The sequence below is a fragment of the Microcebus murinus genome, chromosome 3 (assembly GCF_040939455.1).
Source record: "Microcebus murinus isolate Inina chromosome 3, M.murinus_Inina_mat1.0, whole genome shotgun sequence".
NCBI classification, from domain to species: Eukaryota; Metazoa; Chordata; class Mammalia; order Primates; family Cheirogaleidae; genus Microcebus; species Microcebus murinus.
The window spans coordinates 24,814,812-24,840,606 of record NC_134106.1 but is presented as its reverse complement, the minus strand read 5'-3'; the positions used below and the strand labels follow the sequence as shown (position 1 = coordinate 24,840,606).

Below are 25,795 nucleotides of genomic sequence, written 5' to 3'. Positions count from 1 at the left end.
TGAAGCCATTTCAAGGCTGTGACGGTTACTGCCTATGCATAAACGCACATGTGCCTGGGACTCTGGAATTTCACTTGTTATAAAAATAGCCCTCGACCTCACAATTTAAGAAACATTTTCACCCAGTGAGGACTGTACTTCCCCTCCCTATTTTTAATAGGAGACTGACACTTAGAAAATCAAGAAACCTGTACTGTAACTAGTTACTGCGGGATCGGGACCCAGGCCTTAGGTCTCCAATCCAGAGCTCACAGCACGACCCCACAGGGCCCTCTGAACTGGACATGGCCCCGGCTGGGAGTCCCAGGCGTGGAGCTCAGCGCTGGTAACAGCTCTCTCTCGTGCAGGGGGACTTCAGAGCAAAGCTCATTACCTCTTCTACGTGCAAGAGCAAACCGAAGGCACCAACGTCGTCGTGTCTTTCACAGTCACTGGCATGCCACCAAGTATGGAAGCGGAAAAGGAGCAATTTCCACTAAACTTCCAGGTGTTCCAGGTAAGACAGCCTGCTTCAGGCCTTGCTCTTTGGCAATTTGTTTAAACCTAGGGCTGGAGAGAGCAGCTGGCCAGGCTGAGAGACTTGACTGCACCACACCTTGGAGATAAAGCCCAAAGAAGCTGTAGCATACCTCTCATCCAAATTCTAAATTTGCGAGAAAACCTGAGACCAGGGAGGAGATGAGACTTGACCATGTTTACAGTGGGATTCACCTGCCTGTGTCACTTGTCAGCCTTTCCTGGGGTGGCACGGAATCTAGTACTTGCTGCTCGAGAAGCGGTCTGGGCCAACACCAGCTGTTGTAACAATGCAGGTGCCTGGGCTCTCCCCAGACCTTCTGAATTAGAACCTCTGAGGATAGAGCCTAAAAATCTGCATTTTAACGACCTCCTCAGGGGCTGCTTATGCACATTAAAGTTTGAGAATTACTGGCTAAACTTTGGGAGGAGTTTAAGAAAAAAAAAGTCCTGGGTATAAATCCAGGAGGTGTGTTTTGCTCTTATGTTTAGACCAAAGTCTACACAGCTGATATCATGGTCCAGCCCTGGCATGGGCCTGTGACCCCCTACTTGCTATGGGCACACTGCTCTGTCTTGCATCAAACCAACACTGGTAGTGTATGGACAGAGAGGGAGAAGACAGGACAGTGGGAAGGACAAGGGTGGATGTGCCATTTCATCCTCACCCCAAAGCTCCTCCCACAAGCTAAGACTTTCCACCTCCCTCCCAGCTCACCCTTGACCTCCAGAGAAGTTTTCCCCGGGCAAACAAGAGGTCTGTACACATGGGTGGAGCCCAGACTCAACAGTGCAAGAGAAGCAAAACTCACACCCGTCGAGGAGGACATTGCCTGGTGGTGGTGGAGGGGGGCTTGATTACAAAGGAAGCAACACAGCTTGCTCAACCCTCAACTCTACTACTTAAACTGCTGAGCCTCGGTTTGCTCATCCAAAACATAGGTAGCTTAGTGTCACTTGCGAGATTATCGTGAATATCCGACACATTGCATAGAAGTGCTTTCGGAACTGCAGAGTGGCTTAGCAATGGAACTGCATCCTCAGAGCTTCCTTCCCCTGCTCGGAAGGACTAGAACCTGGGTATTTCCCCACTGTGTGCATGCAGGCATTCCTACAAGCACGGGGGCGGGGCCTAGAACAAATTCCCATCCTATTTTATTCTGTCTCTCAGATCGCCCTCTTCCTTCCAGTGTCACCATCACTGCTGTGAACAGTAACCACACCTAGCCAAGCTGGCACAGGGAACGCTACCCTCTCGACCTTCCTTCCTCTTGCTGCTCTCTACAACTGAGCAGCTTTCCTTTTTTGCAAACCGCACAGGGAACGAGTAATTGTCCTGGTTCACCCCCAGGTGTGCCAGGAAACAGTCGGGCTGTGCAGGAAGGTGTGTGGGGCCAAGCAGGCTGCTCAGGGTTCCTTTTTGTTGGGTTCTGGTTCCTGAACCTGCCTTTCCTCTTCCCCACAAGGTGACTCCCAGGTATGGCTCCCAGTCACCCTCACTGGGCTTCCCAGGCCTTTGCTGCTGCCCACTGCTGCAGTGCTACACCTGTTCCAACGCCCTTGGCCTTCATGTGTTGGTGGCTACAAAGTCACTCTTGCTATGTCCTATATCAGACACAAGCTTAGAATCGCCAAACAGGTCAACAAAACAGGAAAATGTTTAGCTGTCCTGGTCTGAAGGTTGGACCCTTTAGGCTGTTCTCTTGATTAATGTTCAAGTGAAACCATCTTTGAGCATGTGGCCCTTGACAGAGATAAGATTGATGCAGCCAGTTCCTTGCTATTTAAGATGAGAGCAGCACTAAGAGCTACCTTGGAAGGATCTTAAGTCTCCCGAATTAGCCCCCAAATCCACCACAAATAGGGTGTGTGCTCTCCAAATGCAGCTTCAAGGCACATCCTCGAGCTCCTCTTGCAAGCAAATTGCTACCCCTCCGAACAGATAATCTGCCTCAGTATTAGTGAAAGGTGACTTAGGACTATGAGGGAGGCTGAGGACAGATGGAGTTTGGAATACCAGTCCTCATGGGCACTCAGACCCTTCCCATGGTTGGGAGCTCTGAGCCACCAAGAGGGAGCATATTCCTGGGGACTGTAGATGGAAGTGGGGAGCAGAACATGGCCACAGCCAACAGATGGTGACGGGAGCACCTCCAGGCCTTCAGGGAAGCCCCGACAATATGCCAGAGGCCAGGGCAGGGAGTCTCAGAACAGGGGCTATTCAGAAGTCCAGGCAGAAAGCTAACAGCAAGGATGCCTGTCTGTGACAGCGGCAGCCCAGCCACAGGATCTGACTCTGGCCCCCAGCACCTCAACCATGGAAGTGGAATGTTTGGAAGGGCTACTAGGGAAACATTCAGGTGCAAGGAACGGTCAACATTTCCACTCCCAGAGCTGGAAAACACTTAATCCAAGAAAAGGCACAAACCCCATCTCAAGAACTACAGAGTCAGGCCTGGGCATGACTAGCCCTGTGTTGATGTGATGCTGGGTCCTGCGAGCACGGGACCAAGACCTCCCCTCACGCCCCAACACTCACACTTCCTGTTGCCACTGAGCGGGTCTTCTCTGCAGGATCAGCAGCCCAGACAGGGTGCAAGGGGCCGGCAAAGGGAGGAGGGCAGGAGAGCAGGTAAGCAGGGAGGTCCTTACCTTCCAGATTGTAGGAGGCACTCCACCCACACGCCTCTGCACGCACACTGCTTCCCCACCTGCACACACTTGCACACACACACACACACACACACACACACACACACACACACACACACTAATACCCAGAGCCACAGGGCATTGCTGACCCTCTGGAGAAGAACTGGTTCCATCACTGCTTTTTCCAGAAGGGCCCAAGCAAGTCAGGCTGCCAAACCCACTGGGACTGCTGTTAATGTCAGCAGAATCGCTTCGGAGACTCCACTGAGCCCCCGCCATACACTTGGGGCAGTGGCCTGTTTCCTGTGTCACTTTGGAGCTCAGCAGTGTCCCTATACCCTGAAAAGAAAGTCTCCCCTTTCCCCTGCTTTTTCCCCCAGGCAGAGCTCATAAATAACCATTTCCTGCTCCATAACCATTCTAAATGGAATCCCCTTGCTTGACTGTAGTGGGGAAAATTTGTTTAGCAAGGGGTTTTTATTATGTAATATGTATGTGACATCTGGTAATAGGAACTGCATTATATTTATTGTTTTATCTCTAAGAAAATATTGAAATAAAAGGAAAATGATCAGGGTCTATTATTCTCCAATGAGAAGAAATCTCAGGGCTCTACTGGCAAGATGCAACAGAGGAAGTGAATAGAATTCAATTCTGCAATACTGTTGTAGCAGTCTGGAGGATTTCGCTAAAGGTTCAGGAGAGAAGGGGCTTTAGGGACCCCAGAAGAAAATCAGTGTTGAAACAATGTCACTTGTTTCCATTGAATTCTTCTCTATATATAAGCAGAGAGAGAAAGCCCAGAAACCCAGGATGCTGTTAGACTTAATGAGATAAAACTGTGTGTCATATCTCTTTACGTTCACTGTAGTGGTAGGGTGTAGACGAAATAACAGTCTACACCCTGCTGCTTTATGAGAGTTCAGGTAAGCACCATCTCCCTTTTCAGGGCCTGCCGTGCTGTTTTGGTGAACAGAGAGGGTCTGGAAGTCGGTGGGTCTCTCCTGGTGGCCTGGGCCCATGCGTGGAGGGGGTGTTCTCACAATCATCGTTTCTTCTAGTTCCAGCAGTTCCGGGAGAATCTGCGGCCAATTGCTTGTTTTAAGATTTAAAAGGCAACACACCCCACACACCACCCCCATAATTATTCCTTTTCTTTCTAAGTTTCATCCCACATTTAGATCTCCTGTCCAGAGTATAAATTATCAACATTCAAAGCGCAACTTCACAGCATCCTTCCATCTGAACCCTGGGACCTATGCTGTGGTCCCTAAAAAACAGAGATATGAAACCGGGTTCTTGCTTCGAATCTTCCTGAAAATGCCAGACAGTGACAGGTACAGAACCTCTGGAATTCTGAATGTTTTATTCTACTTAATTGTATAAACATGCACGGTGTCATCAAGTGCAGTGGTCTGTCGATGCAGCATGTGCTGTGTCAGTGGGGGACACGGCATGGGCCCCACTCTCGAGCAGCTCACCGAGAACCAGACCACAGACAGGCTTAGGCCCTGGCGAGGTGGAAATGCAAAGTCGTGTGGGAGGGCTGAGCAGGGGGACCCACTTCTGGCAAGAGGGACTGAGGAAGGTGTCTTGGAGGAAACAGCACTGGAGCTGGTCCTTTGATGGTTTAAAGGGGAAGGCTGTGCAGGCGGAAGAAGAAAGCATGAGCAGCAGCAGGGAAGTGGGTGAGCACAGGGCTGGTTGGAGAGTAGGTGGTGTCAGCATCTGTACAGGAAGGTGGGCATCTGGCAAGCCTGTCACATTGTCTGAAATGTGGCCAGAATGTGGAGTGTAGCGGGGAGACAGTGAAAGATGGGCCTGAATGACAGGGTCTAAGCATGGAGGGTCTTGCATCCAAGTCAACAGGTCAAGACTGGGATCAACAAGTACTCACCCCACTGGGGCCCGTCTTGGGCCAAGGCAGGCATCGCTATCAACAGGACGGTCTTTGCCGTTGAGCATGGGGGAGGCCTTCTCAGTCCTGCATGCCAGGCAGCCATCGTACCACCAGTTCTAGGTGGAACAAAAGACACAGCTTATCTGCCATTCTGGCCATGGGGGTCATGGCATGTGTGTATCTGACCGCAAAAGGAACATCTACTAGATGGTTCCATGTGCACCCAAAAGGCTGGGCACATGGCTGTGGTGCTTGTCTGCCTGCCGACTGCCTGGCTGCCCACCTCAATGTCCTGCAGTGCTCAGGGCTCCCCACTCAGGCCCTTGGCAGTGTCCAGTGCCATCTGAGTGCCCTCCACATGCAGGCCCCTTTGAGTGGTGTGCAGGTTGTCCTTGTCACACTGTTCCCTTCATTTTCCAGGAGCCAGAGAAGCAATTTCGGCCCCAGAGCACTGAAGGTAGGTGTGCAGGAAGGCTTGGCTGGGTAGCTTCATTGGTCACATCCCATCCTGAAGAGCTCTGTCCCCTTCCTTACCTGTCCGCTGACCAATGAAGACAGAGACACCCAGGGCCGATGATGGCTCAGAGGGGTGGGGGAGAGGGAGGAGACACCAGTCTCCACGGCCAGGCTCAACCTGACCATCTCCTTCCACAAACTTCCATTTTTTTATTTCCCTAATGGATTTGTCCAACTTCCTGATGTCTCAGATCTAGGTGGGGGTTGTTGCACCCTTGCTGTCCCAGACAGGTGGCTTCCTTCCCCCAGAGGTTTCATGTTGGTGGTTTCCCTTTGATCCAGGAAAGTCCTTCAGAAACTGGCTCCCAGCAAAGCATTTTCTACAGATACGCTCAGCAGGTACGGAACCTCCCGAGGGCCCTAGCAGGATGGGGGTGGAGGGCCCCTCCCAGGCCCTTATCGGGATGCAGACAGAAGGGCCTTGGCAGATTATTTTATCAGCCTGTCTCCCTGGATCGCCTCCAGAGCTTCTCTGGCTGCCAAACTCTGTAGGGAAGCGGCGTCGTACCCAGTGTCATCTTGGTGACATCCGATGGAACGTAGAGCTTAGAAAGGGAAGGGATAATTGGGGGCAGGGAGTGTTGCATTTTAAATCTTAAAACAAGCAATTGGCGGTACCCCTTGAAATCTTCCCTTCTCCCACTCGGCCACCTCCCACCAGCCTGGCATCGTTCCTCCCGGGAGCTGGCCAGCTTCAGAAAGCAGTGACAGCGCTCTTGCTGCCAAGCCACCTATGTGCACACAGGATTTGCTTAACGGTTTAATAAACCGTTATAAAGAACTCCTTGACTTGTCAGGATAAAACAGCTGCCAAGGGCTCCGTACGATGGGCCTTTTCCCATTGATAATCACGTTGGTGTGCGAAGCAGAAAGTGATGCCGATGACCATGGGTGCCGTGCCAGCTTGCGCCAGGCAGAGGCCAAGGGCAGGAAGGACGCCAGGCCCTGCCTCTGCATTCGGGGGTCTGACAGGGTGGTGGTAACCCAGAGGCAGCCTGGGCCCAAGAGGAGAACAAAAATGAAAACCAAAGAACGTGGCTGGAGTGAGGGCCACATACTGCAAAGAGCAGCTGCGAATTCACTATCCGCCCAGCACTCAGGCCGCCATCTGGGCTGATTCCGAAGGCACTTCCTTCACGTGATGCAGGACAACGCCGGCCAGGATGACCGTCCTGTGGGCTCCCGAAGACAGGGATGGTATCGCATGCACTCCTCGTCCCCAGCACTGACCACTGTCCTTGGCACAGATGAGGTGCTCTATCATTTCCCTTGAATTGAATTAAGACAGATTGGCTCCCCCAGAGCAGATGCCCAAGCTAAGGTTAGCTGCCATGAGCTGGTTAGCAGGGCCTGATTAGGATGCCTGAGACCCAGCTTCCTTCAGGAACAGGTGGCAAATTCTCACACGTGGTCCGTGCACCTGCACCTTTAAGATAAAAATAAAATTTGTCATAAGATGGGACAGATTCCCTAATCAAGACTTTTCCAGACAACAGCCAAATGCCTCCTCACAGAGGGTTGCTGGCAGCCCCTATGGCGCCTTTGTGGGAATTAGAGTGAAACCCAGATGCAGCACTGTGCCAAGGTGCATGGCTAGAACAGAGGCTGGATTCCAGCCCCTTCTCACCTCTCAGCTGGGCAAATGGCTTTGAGCAGGGCCCACCTGGCTTTATTCTGCACAACCTGCAAACCATCCTCAGAGACTGTGTCCTCCAAAGAAAGTGTAAAGCAAAACATTAATCCATGCACTCACTCTATCCTCTCTCCCGATCTCTTAAGTCGCTTTCACAAACTTTGAACTACTACGACGACTTCTTCCTACCACTACCATTCATTCCCTTTATTAGCCATGCTAGAGGTGATGGCACTGCCACTCAGGGTCTGCCACGGGAAAGGAAGGGCACACTTGGACTCTGGGCTGGGCCAAGTCTATCCATCCATCTGTCCTTAATTCCATTGGCAGCCATTTGCCAAGCACCTAGGACATCCAAGTGCCACCCTGAGCTTTGGGTGTACCAAAGCACAGCGCTTGGGTCACTCACATTGTAGTGGGAGAGGCAAACATGCAAATCTTTGGGACTTTGTTTGAGAAGTCCTCATCTCCATTCCTACTCTCACTTCCGTAAACACTTCTGGTTGATTCTGGAGCGTAGGGTCCGAGTCAGGCTCTGCGCTAGCACGTAAGACGGCGTGGCCCACGGCCCAGAGCTGCCATGGCCTGGTGGAGGATTCCTCGTTATGTGTCAACTGCTGTCCAGGTGGAGGTGACATGATGCTTTTGAAGGGGAGCTCTGTTGATGGTGGGCACACAACACCAACTTCCCTGATACAACCAAAAGTGAGATGTTGGAGAAATGACCCGAGGATCAATTTTGGACGGTGGCAGGATGTTTTGTTCAGGGAGCATCCTGAGGGCTCGCCCTCCGGGCGAAGAACCCCAGGAAGGCTGCACAGCTGTTTGTGCTCTCGGCCCTGGGACATGGAAGGGGCATCGAGACTGTCATCTATGAGGTGCCGGTTCTCAGAAGATGCCCAGGAGGCACCTTCTTCCACCTGACCAGGGCCACTCTGCAAAGCCCTGCTGAGAAACCTCATCCGGCGCCAGCTCCCCGAGAAAAGGCGTCCCCAGCGTGACAGCGGCACCATCCCCTCGGCCCTGCCCAGGCTGTATGCGAGGAATGGCTCACGAAGAAGACTCGTCTCTGACGCTGCCTGTCAAGCTGTCCGATGTCCCCAGTATAAAACAGAATGCAGTTAACTGCTCCAGAAGTCGAGGCCAGGAAAAGTTTCTCGTTCCCCTCAACCCCAATTGCTTCCTGCTCTGAGCCTGAGGAAAACATGACATCTCCCTTTTCGCTTCAGTGGCTGGGAAGACTAGTGCTAAGTAATGTGTTCAGTTAGAGCAGCTTCTCTTAGCCCACGGTTCTGGTATTTTTAACTCCTTTTGTCACACACGTACGTGCACGCACTCACATACACCGTAGTCACATTTCCCTCAGCCTCTTTCTGGAAGCAGATGGGGAAAACACCCAACGGGCTCAATTGAGTCATTCAACACCTTTCCTGGGGGCTCCCACGTGCGGGGATGGCAGGGAGGAGGCCCCCACGGCGTTCAGTCCCATAATGAATGCAGAGAGAAACACAGGGCGCCCACGCCGGGTGCCAGCCGTCGTGGCCAGCACTGCAGATGCTCAGGGGAGGGAGTGGCCACCACGGCCAGGAGCCGTCAGGGCGGGCTTCGTGACAAAGGTGAGATGGGCACGTGGCAGAAGCTGACTGCTCGGAAATCAAGGGCTTTTGCAGACGGGGCCAGGAGGACGTACCTCTCTGGTCCTGGCACTGAAATACTCCTCCCTTGCTTGGGTCAGGGACAGGAAATAGATGCCACCCAGCTCCAGAGCCTGCTCAACCAGGAACTCCTGACAGGTAGGAGCAGCCCCAGGGCCTGCTGGCCCATCCTCGTCCCCTCTGGTACCCGCCCCCCAACACATCAGTCCCTCCTGGCCTTCCCTCCTCAGGACCCCCGGGGGACACCTTCTCCTTGGACCAGTGCCGCAGCATCCTGGCTCTGATGGACGTATCCTTTGCAGCTGTCCCTCCTTCTCTCTGACAGCCCCTCTCCCCAGGCGACAGCAGGGAACCTTTCTCGCTCTCAGTATTTTCTCTCCTTCTTGGCCCTGAGTTTCCATGGATTCGCTACTAACTCACTAAGCCTCCAGGCCAACCACAGCAACATGACAACAGTCCCCATCGAGTGAGCATCTACTGTGGGCTGAGAATTGTACTGGCATATATATATATTTCTTTTTTCCTTGTAGTTCTTGCAACAACTCTGTGATATAGGAAGTATTATCTCATCATGCAGTGAAAGGAACAGGGGTTCAGAGATGTTAATTTGCCCAGATCACTCAGCTAGTCAGGACTTGTGCCTAGATTTGAGGTTGGGATTTTCAGCCCTGAAAATCCACGTTCTGACCTTATCCTACGCTGCCTCCTTGGAGCACCCGTGGGGACCATTCTCCCCACTAGCCCTCCGCTTGCTACTGGAGAAGTCGCCATGATTTAAATTTCCTACTCAACAAGGCCCCACCTCAATAAAGGTAAGAATGACCAGACACACAGAAAGCCCCTGGCCGGCACAGCACTGCCTCCCGTGCTGCGGCTGGGTGCAGGTCGGTCAGTGGCTCGCCCCGGGTCAAAGGCGACGAGTGGCAGGAACACGAACCTGACCCTGGGCTCCTGCCTCTCCTGATTTCACCCCCAGTGAGCCATTCTCCCCTGACACCCCGGTCCCAGCAGGCAGGAGAGGCTGAGGCCACGTGTGCTCGCCCCGCTGCTGCCTGGCCAGCCCTCGCGGGCCACGAGCTGTCTCCTGAGAGAGACAGATCAGCCGCTCTCGATCTGCCAGCGAGGCTGGACTGGGACTGCGAAGCCGGCCACTGTAGAACCAGAGGGCTTTTTGATGGAATCAGAAGTCAGGCCCTGTCTCTGTTGGCTGTGGTTTGGAGTCACTCAGCGACACTGCCCATCCCCCACAGAGGAACCCAAACGGTCCACGCAACCCCATTGCCCAAGGGAGGTCATGTTTCTGGATCCCTGCAAAGTGGACGGGCCTTTCCTAGCCTTCCTCCTACCCACCCGCCGGCTCCCCTTCCAGTTCTCAGAGGTCCACGCTCTTCCTCTCCTTGCTCATCACTGACCCCACTGGAGGCAGTGGCCACGTCTGGCTTTAGTATGGACTCAGAAAGCATTCCCTCTGCACACGTGCATGTGGGGCTCACACAGTTACCTGCAGCTGCTGCTTCTGGAGTTGCAATGACCCCTCCTGCCCCTCCCCACCCTCCCCGCCAGAGAACACCCTCTGACTGGTAAGCCTATGCCCTGGGCTTGCTCTCTTCCCCCCGATGCAAGTGACATTGGCCTTTTTTTCTCAGGGCTTCCTTCTTCTTCCAGTTGTCCATTTTTCTTTGTAAGACAAATCTAAGCCAGGTCCCTTTCAGACGCGAGGGAGACAGCTGGTGTGGGGCCACATCTAGGTGGTGCTGGACCAACTGTGTTACTAGTGATGGATGGAGCTGCTCGGGCTGTGTTGGCAGGACCAGGGGCCCCTCTGCTCATTGCATGCTGCGCTGGTTAGCCCTTAACTCCCCATCCAGCTGCAAGTGAATGGGCGGCTCAACCAAGAGGAGTTCACAAGACTGTGGAAGCGCCTTGTCACCTGCCAGGTATGGGCGTGCTTTCTCTGACTAATGCTCTTATTCCATCCGGTTTAGCAAATATCTACCAGGTGTCCTATCTACCCTACAGCAGAGCTGAGGGGGATGAAAGGAGAGGAAACCTCACCCCTGCCCTCCAGGAGTGCTCACATCTTGTTTGGGGAGACCAACATGCAGCACGAGAGGGCGCAAGGCGCTGCCGGGTCAGAGCAGGATGAGGGATGCTGTGGAGGTTGGGGGAGGAAGACATCCTGGGGACTCTAGCTAAAGCTGCCAGCTGGCATTTTCCCCCTCGTGCCAGCCCCCCATGCACACCGCTGACCCTCTAGCCCCTCTCACGCCCCTGCAATCCATCGGCCAGAGGATCTGTCAAAACAGGTGTGGTCTGGACCCTTGTGTGGCCTCCCCGTTGTTCTTAGGACAACGCCTGAGCCATCAGAGCAGCACACAAGACGCTGTGAGGTGGGCCCCTACTTGGGGTCCAGGAGAAGCCCCCTCATCCCAACCTCTCCTTCAAACCCCAACTGGGACTCCTCATTACTCTCTATAAACTCACACCCACTCCGGGAGCCCCTGCTGTCCAGGACGTCCTCCGGGTCCTCACACGGACTTCCTGCTTCTTTTCCCACATCAGTGTGTTTTCCAGAACATCCAGAAGAGCCCTGGAGTCCTCCTGAGCTCAGACTTGGGGTCGGCTATAGCGAATGCAGGTAGATGGGCGCCCTCTGAGCTGGGATGGTGGGGCCGTGGGTGGGTGGGTGCGAACCCTCAGGACGCTGCAGGCCAGGCCAGCACAGCACAGTCAGGAGAGGGGAGAAGGCAGCTCCTGCATCCTCCCCTGGGTCACACTACCCTCGGGCCTCCCCAGCTCTGGCCTCAGACATCATTTCCCTGCCTGAGTTCTCCTACGCCAGCCAGTCTCCCCTGGCTGCCTTTCCCCCCAGCACAGCTCTAAATGTGAGAAAATAGTTCTGCAGGGTCACTGCCCTTCCAGGAATGGAGCCGCCACAGAGACGCTCCCACCTCAGTGTCTGGGCCATGAGGGTTAAATACCCGCGGGCAGGCTGCTGAGCTCTTCTCCCTCTTCACAGAGGGTTTGGGCTAAATCCAATCAAACGCATCTGCCTGCTTCAAGGAGGCAAAAGCTTTCCGTCCTGGGATAATGATAATAATACCTTAGGGTGCATAAGTGCTTCATGGTTCACCAAGCGCTTCTATTGGCGTCCTCTCATTTAGCAATCGTGACTACCAGTGAACTGGGAAGGGCAGGGATCATTATCTCCACTGCGGCTGATGGGGAGAACGAATCACACAAAGATTATGCAAGGAAATGGCCACCAACCTTAATAAAATGTAAAATCAGGTTCCCCCAGGTTAATGCCAGAAGGAAAGTCTCCATAATTCTCCCTCTGGGGCTCCTAGCCTGGGGGTGGGGGAAGACCGGGCTGCTGCACCCCTGCTCTCCTGTGACATATATCCTCCTCTGTAATTCTTCATGATGTAGAGCTGGGTTCACAAACCCGAGCGTGCATCAGCATCCCCTGCAGGGCTTGTTAAAACGCAGCTTGCCGAGCCCCACCTCAGCATTTCTGATTCAGAAAGTCTGGGTTGGGATCAAGAATTTGCATTTCCAGCCAGCTCCCAGGTGATGTGCATGCCCTGGTCTGGGGACCACACTTTCACAACCACTGAAGGGCCAGTTAAAGATGACATCTGTAAAGGAGACCTCACTCATGACACCAGAGTAATAAAAAGAAGAAAAATAGAGACTAGTTCAAATTCAACTCAAAAACCTCCCAGAAGCCAGGCAGGTAACTTAAAGAGCAGTGCAGCTAACAGGAAGGAAATGGGGGATTTGAGAACGCAGCAAGCTGGAGAGTGCATGCCCTGTCTAAAGGCGTTTAAATTGACGTTTTCTTAACTCTGCTGGAGAAACCAAACGTGTCTCTGGCTGTCTGGGGCCCACAGGCCACCAGGCTTGTCCCTTGAGGGTTGGTTTGGCTTACAAGGTTCTGCATGCTTGCCAGGGCTTGCAGGCCTGACTGTACCAATCTGCACTTGGCCCCTGTGTGGTTGGTGCCTCCCCGGAGCTTATGACTAGATAAGCAAGATGATAAGGTGCCTATTTTATGCCCACCTGATGCCACCTTTTGAGTTCCGGTCTCTGAGGACCAGCCTTTTTCCTGGATGGCTGACTTAGGTGTGCCCCTCTTCCAGGGACCACCCCTACCCACACTGGCAGCATCCACACCTAAGACCCACGTGCAGTCAAGCTGGGGGAGGAAGGTTGTTTCACCAGGTCACCAGCAGAGAGAGGCCTGGCAGAGGCAGGGCTGGAAGCAAAGCCCAGGTGTCCTGGAAGCTCGTACACTACATAGGGATTATTAGATGATTGTGAAGGCCGATGTGTCCCCCAAGACAGTCAGTGTCTCTTGAGCACGAGTTGGCCTCTGGCCAAACTGCAGAACTGTGTCACTGGGTCCCGGCGGCCAACAGAAAAGAGAAGACACTGAAGTGAGGGGCCCCTCCGCCACGCCAGGCTGCGTAGGAGTTGGCGGAAGGCCTAGGCCCTCTGAGCAGGTCCTTCACGCCTGGGGAGGCAGAGGACCCGCCCCGCCTCTCAGCTCACACGCTGGCCCTGCGGCCCCAGACTTCCTTGCAGGGATCTCCATCAGCGACGAGCTGCTGGGTCTCATGACCCTCCGGTACAGCGACCCGGCCCACAGGGTCAGCTTCCCCAGCCTGGTCTGCTTCCTGATGCGGCTGGAAGCCATGGCAAGTAAGTGTCGCTGGGGGCCGCCGGGAGACCTTCGCAGTGGCCAGAGAGCACAGGAGAGCCAGGAGCGGCTCCTGGCCCAGGCCTTGGCAGCGGGGTGGGCCGCCATCCTGCAGGAGGCGCCCTTGCTCCCGGGGGACAGAGCCGGGCGCGGCTGCCAGTAATGGCGGCGGCTCCCTTCTGCACGCTTCTTCCCAGCACGTTCCCCTGCAGCTCCTCTCTCAGGAACACGGTTAGTCGAAATCACTCTGCCCCTCTCTGGGTTGTTTATAATTGAAACCTGCTCTTTAGTGGTGCGGTGGAGGATGTGAATCTCTGCGGAAGGAATTCCAAACACAAGTGAATAGGTGTGGGCAGGAGGCCTCTCCCCAGGATGCAGAAATCCGCTGTGTAGGCCAGAGGCTCGAACACTTTCTAGCAGCACAACCCTTTGTGTTAAATGAAACCATGTGCGCAAGCCCAGGCCCTAACAAAGCGCAAGATGGCGCAGCTGCGGCTGTGGTAGAGCAGAGGCCAGCCCCCTGCCATCCTCACCACCTGCGGCGAGGCTCCTCCAAAAGCCCCACGGCCCTGAGCGGGGCCAGGAGCCTGAGAGACTGGAGCCCTGGAAGAGTGAGGGGAAACCGAGGCGCAAGCCTTGCCCCCCAGAGTTCTCAGTTGCACAGGGGAGGCCCCCAAATGGTGCCTGTGAAAGAAAGGCAAGCCCACACATGCCCAGGGCCGAGTGCGGGGGTGCACAGTGGAAGGAGCTGGGGGAGGGTGGCGTGGGGCTGGGGGTCGGGGAGCTGGGCTGACAGGTGCACCTGAGCTGCCCAGAACGCGCTTGGCTGCAGAGGGACGAGGACGGGAGGGCGCACTCTGAGCGGAGGGAGGGGCAGCTTTGCGCAGAGTCCCCACAGCCGCTGCTTTCAGCTCCTTGTGGGCCCGGCCGCCTCCCCTCACCTGCCCCATTCCCTCCTCCTCGGTTAGTCAAACCTTTCCTTCTTGATCCTAGAGACGTTCCGCAACCTCTCCAAGGATGGAAAAGGACTCTACCTGACAGAGACGGAGGTAGGCACTGTCCCCTCCCCGGGACAGGCGCAGTCCCAGGCCGCCTCTCCTGACCTGATTCCAGAGGATTTCTCTCCCCGCGGGCATCGAACAGTCCGTCAGAGGCCGGCCAAGCTGCCGCCCCCTCCACCCCCGACTCCAATTACTGCCTTATATATCGCTGGCTGCCAGGCCGCTTTAGGATCTTGGCAGACAGATTTTATTTTTTTCCAATAGCTTAATAAAGCAGAGGATTATGTGGGAGTCATAAATCCAGGAGGGAACTGAAGAACAGCCGCGGAGCTCACTGTGCACTAACCCGACGCCCACCGGGTTTTAGAGCCTCCTGGCCAGCCAGCAGGGCGGCCTGCGCTACCCTTCACTGTAGCTGCTCAGAGAGCAGCAGATGTACCAGGGCAAGGGGCTGAGACCTCCTGCTTGGCTGGAATCAGCTGGAGAGGGGTGATGGGACTGGACTGAGCCCTGAGGGAGGAGGGTGGCACTTGCCCTGCTCTGTATTGAGGTAACAGACTGGCAGGGTTGGTTGTAATGATGATGCTTATTTTTCAGTGGATGAACCTGGTCATGTACAACTGAGGCAGGATGTGGAGCCGACCCCACGGTACAGGTAAGGCTGGTGGCTTTGCAGTCACTTCCTCCTGGGAGCATGATTCCTCTTCTCCAGGAAGCAACAGGAGAGACTCTCCCTGCGAGCATCCTCCCCAGGGATTCTGGAGCCCTTATCTGGAAACCAAGGGTCAGCCGCTGAGAGCCCTTGAGTTTTAAGGCCAATGCTGCAAACATCAGCCAAGCCATGTAGACCAGTAGATGTTTATGGAAGGGTGTGGCTTGAAAGTCATGAATGAGGGATTTCGAATTCTTAGTTGAAGTTCCAAGGAAACACAGGAAAGGCAGTAGAAATGGCGGAAACAGAATGATGTGGAGTGATAGAAATAGGTGCTGGGGGGAGGAGGTCAGTTCCAGCCCTGCCATTGCCTCGCCGGGCAGCTTCAGCCAGATCACAACAGCTGCAGGCATCAGTGTTCACACCTCTAGCGTGAGTGCTCAAGAATTAACACCCACGTCATTGCCTCTGCACTTATTTTCATGGAACAGACCCTAGAGTTACATAGTCCCCTACCCTACTATAGCAGAAGCCCCAACAGAGTCTTCTAGAATCCTCCAGGACTGAGGAGCTCAGTATTTGTGCTTCCCCACTGTTGGACATTTGTAGGTGTTAGCTATTCTTTATCTAGAAGCAACAATCTCCTTTTCTGAAACTTTGCTTCCTACTTCTACTCTCTGGACCACTGTAGAAAAACACTGGACATGGCAGGCCTTCAAATACTTGAGGATACCTCTACCGCCTTGCCCAAAGCCTCTCTTCTTTAGTTATTCCTGCTGATTTTCATCTGGGACCTCCTGGTGACCGTTCTCTATCTGCCAACGTCCCTTTGAAGTATATAGTTCTCCATGTGGCAGACCTGTGATCTATATCCTCTGAAATGCTATTATTTTTGTAAATAGTATTAATCTCCCAATCATGTTCCTTGAAATCAAGAAACAGACACTGTCCCCATAAAGAAATAATATTTTAGCATAAATATTTCCTGGTGAACACTAGTGCTTCCTAATTACAAATTAACAAATATTGCAGAAATTATTGTTAATGTCCCTGAACTATATTTTTTTGAAGTCTTCTCTAGCTCTTCTTTAAAAATAGGACATTGGATCATTTCCAATTTTATTGTGTTTATTCCAATCTACATGATTTCTAGTACCAAGAATGATTCTTCAGTTGTGTCTTTAAGTTCATTCAACACACAGGGCTAAAAGGTTTGAACTTCTGAAATGGCTGGATGCTCTCTCACTATCTTTTCTCCATTCAGGGTTCCGATTCTCTCCTTATTCCTGTTTTCACCCTGCCTCATTTAAAGATTATATAAGAAGGAAGTATAATATCAGACGTGTGGTTATGCACGTTTCAGTCTCCTTCGTGATCACCTGTCCTCACCCCTAAGAGGGCTCCCTCACTAATCACCCCCCACAGCACATCGTTAAAGCAGATCCACTCACTCTTGGCTCATGGGTTGCTTTGCAAAATCGAAGGTGGGAGGAAGAGGAAGTTCTGCCTCCAAATCTGCAAACTCAGCTTCCTCTGTAACCATATCCTCCCTTCCTCCTGTTATGTTAGAGGGGACATCCCTCCAGAGTGTTCTCTATCTCATTCCCTTCTACCTTCATCTGATTATGTGGATTTTCTCCTCTGTCTTCTGAATATAAAAACCTGCCTTCTGGAGCCTTCCAATTCCCATTTAAACATGTGTATCTTTTACATTTCTTCCATCTCATATCCCTTCCAGCTACAACATCATGTCTTTCCTCCTCATTACAGCCAGACTTTATAGAATTAATTGTCTCCATATCCTCACCTCCCACTCTCTGCTCAAACTACTTTAATTTAGATTTCTTAGACATCATCTCTCTCCTTGACTTTTGCATTGGCTTCCCATCTGATTGTGCATTCCTATCTCTCAAATCAATTTCCTGCAATCAGAGTACACCTTTAAAAATTCAAATCCAGTCATTAAATTCTCCAGGTTAAAACCCTTCAATGTTTTCCTATCACTCCACAGGAAAAATCTAGAGTCATTAATGTGCACCACAAGACTCTGCATCATCTGACCTCTGCCAAGCCACCTAACCACACCTTGAGCCTCTCCTTCCCACTCTCTGCTCCCACCACGCCAGCATACCTTGATGTCCTTCTCTTTTCCATGCCTTTCCTAGCCTCAGGTCTCTGACCCTACTGTCTTCCCTGCCCTGGATGTCAGTCACCAAACTCATGCTCCTTTATGTCTTAGCCCAGTTGGGTTCCCATATTATTTACTCATATGTCACCCTTTCCCAATCAAAACATTCAGCACACTGTTTTGTTGTTGCCCACGCCTTCCTTTTTTTGAGAGAGAGATTTATTGAGATATAATTTCACACACCATACAGTTCACCCACTTAAAGTATAGAATTCAGTGGTTTTTAGTATGGTCACGGAGTTGTGCAACCATAACCACAATATAATTTTAGAACATTTGTCATCACCACAAAAAGAAACCCCATGCCCATCTAAGCATGCCCATAGAAATCACTCCCCAATTGCATCCCACCCTCTAGTGCTAGGCAACCACTAATCTACCTTCCGAATCTGTAGACTTGTCTATTCAGGCTGTTTCATATAGACAGAATCATGCAACATGTGATCCTTTATGACTGGCTTCTTTCACTTAGCATGTTTTCAGGGTTTATCCATGTGGTAATATGTATTAATGCTTCCTTTTCAGTGCCAAATATTTCATTGTGGCTATACCACATTTTATTCATCTACTCATCAGTTGGTAGACATTTAGGTTGTTTCTACTTTTTAGACTATTGTTAATAATCCTGCTATGAATGTTTGCATACAAGTTTGTAGGTGGGCATATGTTTTCATGTCACTTGGGTATATACCTAGGAGTGCAATCGCTGGATAATATGGTAACTCTATGTGTTTTGAGGAACTGCCAAACCATTTTCCAAAACAGCCAAACCATTTTCCAAAGCACCATTTCACATTTTCTCCAGCAGTGAATGAGGGTTCCAGATTCTCCATATCTTCCCCAAACTTCTTACTGTTGTCTTTTCTGCATCCCAGAGAGCATGAAGTAATGTGTCAGTGTGATTTTGATTTGCATGTCCATGATAACCAAATGACGTTGAGCATCTTTTCAGTGCTTACTGATCATTAGTATAACTTCTTTGAAGAAATGTCCACTCAATCCTTTGTCCATTTTAAACTTGGGTTCTTTATCTTTTCACTATCAAATTATAATAGTTCTTTCTATATTCCAGGTGCTAGTCCCTTCTCATTATGTGATTTGCAAAATTTTTCTCCCATTCTACAGATTGTCTCTTCAGTTTTTTGATTAAATCATTTGTAGCATTTAAGTTTTAATTTTGATGAAGTCCAATATGTCTGTTTTTTCTTTTGTCACTTGTGCTTTTGGTGGTGTATCTAAGAAACCATTGCCTAGGCCAGGCCACAAATATTTACTCCTGTTTTATATTTTGCTCTTACATTTAGGTTTGATTCATTTTGAGGTAATTTTTGTATATGGTATGAGGTAGGGATTGAACTTGATTGTTTTGCATGTGGCTATCTAGATGGCCTACCACCACTTGTTGAAAAGATTAGTTTTTTCTCCAATTTTATTATCTTTGGCACCCATTTCAAAAATCAATTTATTGTAATGTAAAAATTTATTTCTGGACTCTCTACCCCATTGATTTATCTGTCTGTCTTATGCCAATACCACACTATGTTGGTTACTATAGTTGTCCAGTAAGTTTTGAGATCAGAAAGTGTGAGTCCTGCAACTTTATTTTACTTTTCAAAACTGTTTTGGTTATTCTGGGTTCCTTACATTTACATAGGAATTTTAGGATCAGCTTGTCAATTTCTACAAAAAGGTGGGTGGGTGGGGGCAGCTGGGATTTTGATAGAGATCACATTAAATCTATAGATAAATTTGGGGAAAATTATCATCTTTACTATATAAAGTCCTTTGATCCATGTGTCTCTCCATTTATTTTTTTTAGATCTTGTTCAGCTTTTTTGAAAAATGTTTTACTATTTTCAGTGTAGAAGTCTTGAACTTTATTAAATTTATTCCTAAGTATTCTGTTTGATGCTATGATAAATGGAAATGTTTTCTTAATTTCATGTTCAGATAATTCATTGCTAGTGTATAGAAATAAAAATGATTGTTATATATTGACCATATTTCCTGTAACCTTGCTGAACTTATTAGTTCTAATAGTGTTTTAAGGGATTCCTTAGAATTTAATATATACAAAACCATGTTGTCTGCAAACAGAGATAGTTTAATTATTTCCTTTTCCATCTGGATGCTTTTTATTTCTTTTTCTTGCCTAACTGTCCTGGCTAGAACTTCTAGTACAATGCTGAATGGAAGTAGAGAAAGCAACTCGTCTTTTCCCATTAAATGTGATGCTCACTGTGGGTTTTTCACAGATCCCATTTGTCTGTCTGAGGAAGTTGTCTAGTTGTCTGTGTGTAGTTAGTTGGCTAACACACTTTTAGTTACTTGCTTGATGTTGATTACCTGCCAGGCTGTAAGCTGCAGTGTCTTGTCTGTTGCTATCCCTTAGCACAAAGCAAAGTGCCCAGCATAGAGAAACCACTCAGTAACTATTCCCAAATAACCGAAATAAATTGTTCTTCCAGGTTTGTGCCTTTCTTTGCTTTGTTCTCATCCCAACTTTTGTAAATATCATCTTGCACCCAAGTATTCCTGCTGCTTTAGCTATTTCTCTGTTTTCTTCCCCTTTGGAGTACTAGGGAGCAGATAGTTAACATTATCTTGTTATTATCTGTAAAACATCATGATCTGTATTCTCTTATAAAGACTTATTTTCCCCTCACTTTTAAAAAATCTGCTTTCCTGTGCCTAGGTCACCTTTCAACTTTGCCCAATATTCCCTTTCCTTGTTACTACAAAGTCAAAGTTTCTTTCTTCCAGGATTTCCATCACTCCCAGGTCATCAAAAAGGCCTTTTCTGTTGGCTGGGATTCCCTCTCCTCACCCATTTGGTCCTCTGTGCAACAAAGGGTCATTGGAAGAAGCAAAGGCTTTGTCATATGAGCTAAGTGAGCTTCTCCCCAGAGATCAAGGTTATTGGAACCCATTGCTAGTCTGCTTTGCTTGTGGGTCACTCCATACAAACTGTGTGCAAGAGGCCTTTTGTCTGCCCTTTGACTCATTGTGCAAATTAGAGTACACTTCCTCTCTCTGTCTCATCTTCAATGCATTGGCTCTCCTCTGATGTAGTGGATTAGGATATAGGTGTGCATGATCAGGCTGAACTCCTCTTCCTCCCCTCCCATCCTATCTATTTCCTTTTGAACCAAGCATGCGCCTCATTGCCACATTGTAGGCAATGCATTAAAATATGTTAAAATATCAAGTTCATACTTGAAAAAAATGCTAATACTTAGTGCCTTGATCTATGCTCCTTTGACATTTGAGGCCATATTGGTCTTAATTGATTTCAGAGTCTACAAGGTCAATACACAGCAAATCACACCTTGCCAAGCATTTGTCTCTACTTAATGCCATCTACATGCATGTTGATATACTGTCAATATGGCAGAAAAGTACCTTTTTCTGACAAAATTAGTATTTATAATAATTTCGCACTGTACAGAAATATAGTGTCTTGAAGAAAGAGCTACCTTTTTCCTAATCTGCATGAATGTGAAGAAATATGGCAGCAGTGTCCCGTCCTGCTGGTTACCAACAATAGTTTTCACCAGAAGCAGTGGGTCTGCTTCTAGCCCAATAAATTCCTCTATCCCATTCCATTCTTTTCAATCAAAGAAAGCTTTTTGGACACCGGGCTAGACTTTGGTTGAAGACTGACACCATTTGGCAGATGAGACTATCAGAGCTTGAATCCAATGCTCCTGCGCAGGTTGAGTTGAGAGTTGGAGCTCGGATGTGCCTCTGGAGATGTGAACCTCCCAGCACCACTGGCAAACACGCACCTCCTGGTGCCAGGGTGTCAGCCTGCTGGAGCTGGCTCTGGAAGGGAAGTGTATGCAACCAGGAAATTGACATGTATACTCCAAGGGAATAAACCAAGGAGGAGGAAGAGTTGGAATCCAGGCAAGGGAAGATCCAACACTAGAGAGAGAGGCAGGAAGTCCAAGAACCAGAGCTGTGCAGCAGAACAGGAGAATGAGCAGTTCCAAGGGGAGTGGGAGGGATGACCTTTGGGAAAAATGGAACCAGTAGTTTATCAGATTGCTTAATTATAGGAAAGAGAGTGTTCAGAGGGGTTTTGAAATTCTGCTAGAGAGCTTCAGAAGAATTATTAGGATAATCACTTAGACTAAGCAGACAAAAAAAAAAGAGGTAATTATTAACTCGTAGAAGAACAAAGAGTTATAGAAGAAAGGAAATGTGAAATGTGATCCTAGAATATTTCTTCATTCAGCAGCGAACAGTACATACATAATTGTAATGAAATAAAAATTGAATATTGATTTAACAAAAATGTGATATGTTAGAAGAATGGAAGGAGAGAAAATATAGATGTAAAAGTGGATTTGGAGCAGCCATCCCCATCTTCCATCATGTGAAGGCAATGGGCATTTAAAATTGACAAATCAAGGAATAACTGTGTAAGCATATTATTTAGAAATATGGAGGGAAACATCAGAAGAAAATGTTTTGTAGGGAGGAATTTAGGCTTAGGGTAGGAAAGGGACAGAGGACTGCCATTTTTCCTTCATGCCTTGTAGTACTATTTGGATTTTTGAATTATATACATTGGACTGAATCCTTTGGAAATATAAATAAACAAACTAGCAAATAGTCTGAAAGACAAGAGTTTAGGACTCAAGAGAGGAGGAGGGGGACAGGGAAGAAGAGTCAGGCTGCTTCTTTGCTCCAGGGGCAGGGCAGTTTGCTATTTATCAATGCAAAAAAATTCTGTGCAAGAATGTCAATTTAACCCAAGCCACACGGAAAAACCACCCCTCTGCAGAAGTCCACAGTGGCTGTTGGGAGCTTGGCTGGGGGACAGAACAGATGCTGTTAATACAGCTGCCCCAGCCTGGGTCCTTCCACTGGTGGGAAGAACATCTTCTCCCTCAGTTTCCCTCCACTCTGTTGCAGGCACTTGAGGTGCTAAAATGGGCTGTGTTTTGGACTCAGGGGCAGGCAGGTCAAAGTGGGTGGGGACAGTGCCCTTTGAGGCATTTTGAAGAATGGAGCAGGGACATTCCCATCCACTGGGGGGCCATGGGCATGTGGGGGGGGGCTGTGCAGCCTCACCAGCAGGGGGCACCTGTGCTCCTCTGCTGTGAGATGATCCAGAACAGCATCCGTGGGGATGGGACATGGCTTCTGTAGTCACTCAGAGGAAGGAAGAGTTTCCCTACTCTCCCTCGGCCGTCTGCATTTGAGCATCCCTGTCTTTCTCCAGGACAAGCTCCCAGGGATCACTGAAGCATTGGCTGTCATTGTAAGGGGCTGGGCTGTTCCTGTGGCTGTGTGTGATACATCCGAACCTGCCCTGTGTGAAACAGAGTCCACACCACCTTCCAGGAGCCTGGGTAGGGTCCCAGGCTGCCTACCAGGTCATCTGAGCACTTCAGCACACCAGCCTGACCCCCTGGAGCATGAAGCAAGATGTTTCCTCTCAGCCCCCTCCAACCAGTTGGATCCATTCCTTGGAAGAGCCAGAATGAGCCAGTTTGCCCACACTTGGGGTGCTGCAGTGACGTGGGAGCCGTCCCCTGGGCGTCTGCAGAATAATCACACTCTCCAGTGTCTGAGTCCTGATTGTTTCACAGAATAATAGTCAAATAAAACATGTTCTCCATAAAGGTCTCCTGCTCAGTGACAAGGATCTTAGTTCTGGCTCAGAAATACATTTGGGGAAGGGGAAATGCAGCCAGCAAGGCAGGTACCTCCCCTGCTCCCTCCTCATCCATGAAGTGGTCATCAAGTATCTGCAAAAGATCACAGCCCACTAGAGCATGGAAGGGATTCCAGAGAATGACCAGGCCAGACCCCACTTTGGAGAATTGGCACTTTGAGAGCTCATTCTTGAAGCATCTCCCCAGTGGGAGAATCTTTGCAAATATGTGTGTCAAAAGGGCAGCAAGGTGGGAAACTTCCTGAGTGTGACTTTCTGAGCGGACACCATTGGAGGGTGGGGCGGTGTGGCCAGGGCTGCGTCGTATCATTGTGTTCACACTCACGCCAGGAGCAAGGTCAGCGCTGGGAAGTGAACGCATCCTGCCTGCAAGTAGCAGACAGCCACTGACCACCTACAGGGCTGTGGAGAGGCCACCATCACTGCAAGTGGGAGAGCTTCCCGCTTGGGAGTCCACTCCCTCCTGCTTAGGCCTTCGGATAGCCGAAGGGTCAGACACACCAAAATTTGGATCAGGTCACTTTGCCTCCAAGTCCCCTGCTTGGTTAGACAAGATTGCTGGCTGTGGTTAAGAGCGTGGGGCTTTGGAGTTAGAGCTAATGTCTGAAGATCCTGATTCCTGGGCCGTCAGACTGCCCTGTTACGTAGGATTTTCTGCATGCAGTAAACTGGGACCCGCAGGTCAACAGAGGCTCTGCTCAAAGGGAAAATCCAGAAGAATGAGCCATTTCCTGTAGTATTCCAGGTAGAAAGCCCAGCATACCTGTACACTTAGCTGCCTCAACCACATGCCACTACAAGCTCCTTCTGGGTCTGCTTAGGTCCTGGGAGACAAGGAGGGACAGATGATTTTGCAGGCCTAGGGTCAGTGGTGAGCAGCCCAGGGGGTGGGCTGGGCCCCCTCTGGTTTGGTGTCCACAGGACACTGAGCAGTTTCCTAGTCATTAATTTTTTTCTTTAAACTAGCAGGATATAAGGGGGCAGGTTCCAGAGCCGATCAATTGAAAAACTGACTCTCATAGCCACACTTGGGCTCCAGAGAGCTCAGGGGGGTTCCGGGTGGCCATGGCAGAGGGGCCCTGGCTTCCCTGCTTGGAGCTGGGAGAGACTTTATCGCAGTCCCCCAAGGCAGGGAAGGGCCTGATCCTTAGCTGCAGCACGGGCAGAGCAGGCGGGCAGAGCAGCCGGCTCATCCCCACACGGCGCCTTCTCAGGATTCCCCACGCCCTTCGCCAAGGTCAAAGCAGGCCTCCAAAGCAGGGCGGGCTCTACGGGCTGGAGGCCTCAGGCACGCCCTGGCCCTGCCAGCCTCTCCCTGTGGGTCTCAGAACAGGTTGCTTGGTCTCTGTGAGATGAGGAGCTGGCAAGGAACATCGCTGGTGCCAGAGGGAGAGGGGAGGGCGCCCTGAAGGAGCAAATGACAAAGTCTCAGATACAAACCTCACTGCCCCTCAGACTCCCTGGAGCTTCTGTGGCTACAGCCACCCCATGAGGGAAGCAGGGTGCCCAGGCTGTCCTTTCCTGGCTTACAGATGAGATCCCTGAGGCCCTGAGAAGAGGTGGCCATGCCATTAGAGGTGGCAGATACAAAACTGAAGCACAAGTCCCTGACTCAGTGACTGCCCCTCTGCAGCAGCTGGGCCTTAGGCTGGCCTTGGGTGGAAGAGAGGAAACAGCGCCTGTGCTCTCCCTCTACCACCTCCCTGAAACTGGTGGTTTCTAGTGAGAGTGGCCATCTGAAAGCACGGGTGTACGCACATGTACACAGGGAAGCTGAGTCTCAGAAACCAGCTATGTGCATAGCCAGTGGTTTGCGTGGGGTGACTTCAGCTTTGCTTCTCCCTAAAACAGAAATGGGTCCCATTGTCCCACTTGGTCCTCAACACCTCCCAGCCCAGGGGAAACAGAGGCAGGATTCATGGTAGGAAATCATAGGCAGCTTTTTGCACCTGTGCTCTCCCTCTACCTCCACTCCCCCATCCCTCTGTCTATCAAGGCCTTGGTCCCCTGGGATAGAGTCCACGAAGGGCCTCAGATATAAGCAATTGAATTTAAGGGGGCATTTTTCCAACTTAAAAAAAGTGTTCACCTCATCCATGTTTTCTAAGAAGCAAGACAATATGACTTACCCAAAATTAAGCATTTAAAACATTTTAGTTCCATTTAATAACCAGTTAGGAAGAGGAGGTGGGAATAAGAAAGGGGAGAGAGTATGGAATAGAAGAAGAGGTTAAGTGGGAGGAAAGCACAGATTGCATCAGGCAGGTCTAGTCAGGAAAACAACCGCTCAAGGTATTTCAAGTAGGAAGGGATTTCATACAAGGAATGAGGTGCTTACAAAGCTGTTGGATTGGCTGGAGGAGTGAAGGCCAGGGGGGTCACTGCTACCTCCAGGCTTACCTCTGGCTTTCAGAGAACCAAGAAGCTGCTCCTGCCACCCACGCCAGACACTACAGGGAGCTGCCAGCAATGGTCCTGGCTTCCTGCAGCCTGAGGTCCGTGATTTAGAAGATAAAACATCACATCTGCCAGAGCCTACCTGTCTGCTCACGCTGCCAGGGGCAGAATAATAACGCTTCTGCCTCTCATCTGCCTTCCACATGTCCCACAAGTGCATCTCACTGGTGGGACTTAAAATGTATCTGGCAAGGGAAGTTCTCAGGGTTCCAGCCCCTGCCAGAGATATAG

The 25,795-nt window shown here is 50.4% G+C and overlaps 1 protein-coding gene across 1 annotated transcript in view; it reads left to right on the top strand.

The window, feature by feature from the left end:
• CAPN13 (calpain 13) overlaps positions 1-23,023 on the top strand; it is a 55,547-nt gene extending 32,524 nt beyond the window's left edge. Inside the window, exons 10-22 of the mRNA XM_076000446.1 lie at positions 348-496; positions 1,983-2,089; positions 3,091-3,148; positions 4,333-4,530; positions 5,867-5,923; positions 8,953-9,010; positions 9,103-9,161; positions 10,741-10,809; positions 11,435-11,510; positions 13,451-13,579; positions 14,571-14,626; positions 15,176-15,233; positions 22,652-23,023. Coding sequence (XP_075856561.1) covers positions 348-496; positions 1,983-2,089; positions 3,091-3,148; positions 4,333-4,530; positions 5,867-5,923; positions 8,953-9,010; positions 9,103-9,161; positions 10,741-10,809; positions 11,435-11,510; positions 13,451-13,579; positions 14,571-14,626; positions 15,176-15,202 — 1,043 coding nt within the window. The 3' untranslated portion in view covers positions 15,203-15,233; positions 22,652-23,023. The remainder of the gene's footprint in view (positions 1-347; positions 497-1,982; positions 2,090-3,090; positions 3,149-4,332; positions 4,531-5,866; positions 5,924-8,952; positions 9,011-9,102; positions 9,162-10,740; positions 10,810-11,434; positions 11,511-13,450; positions 13,580-14,570; positions 14,627-15,175; positions 15,234-22,651) is intronic.
• The last annotated feature ends 2,772 nt before the right edge of the window (positions 23,024-25,795 follow it).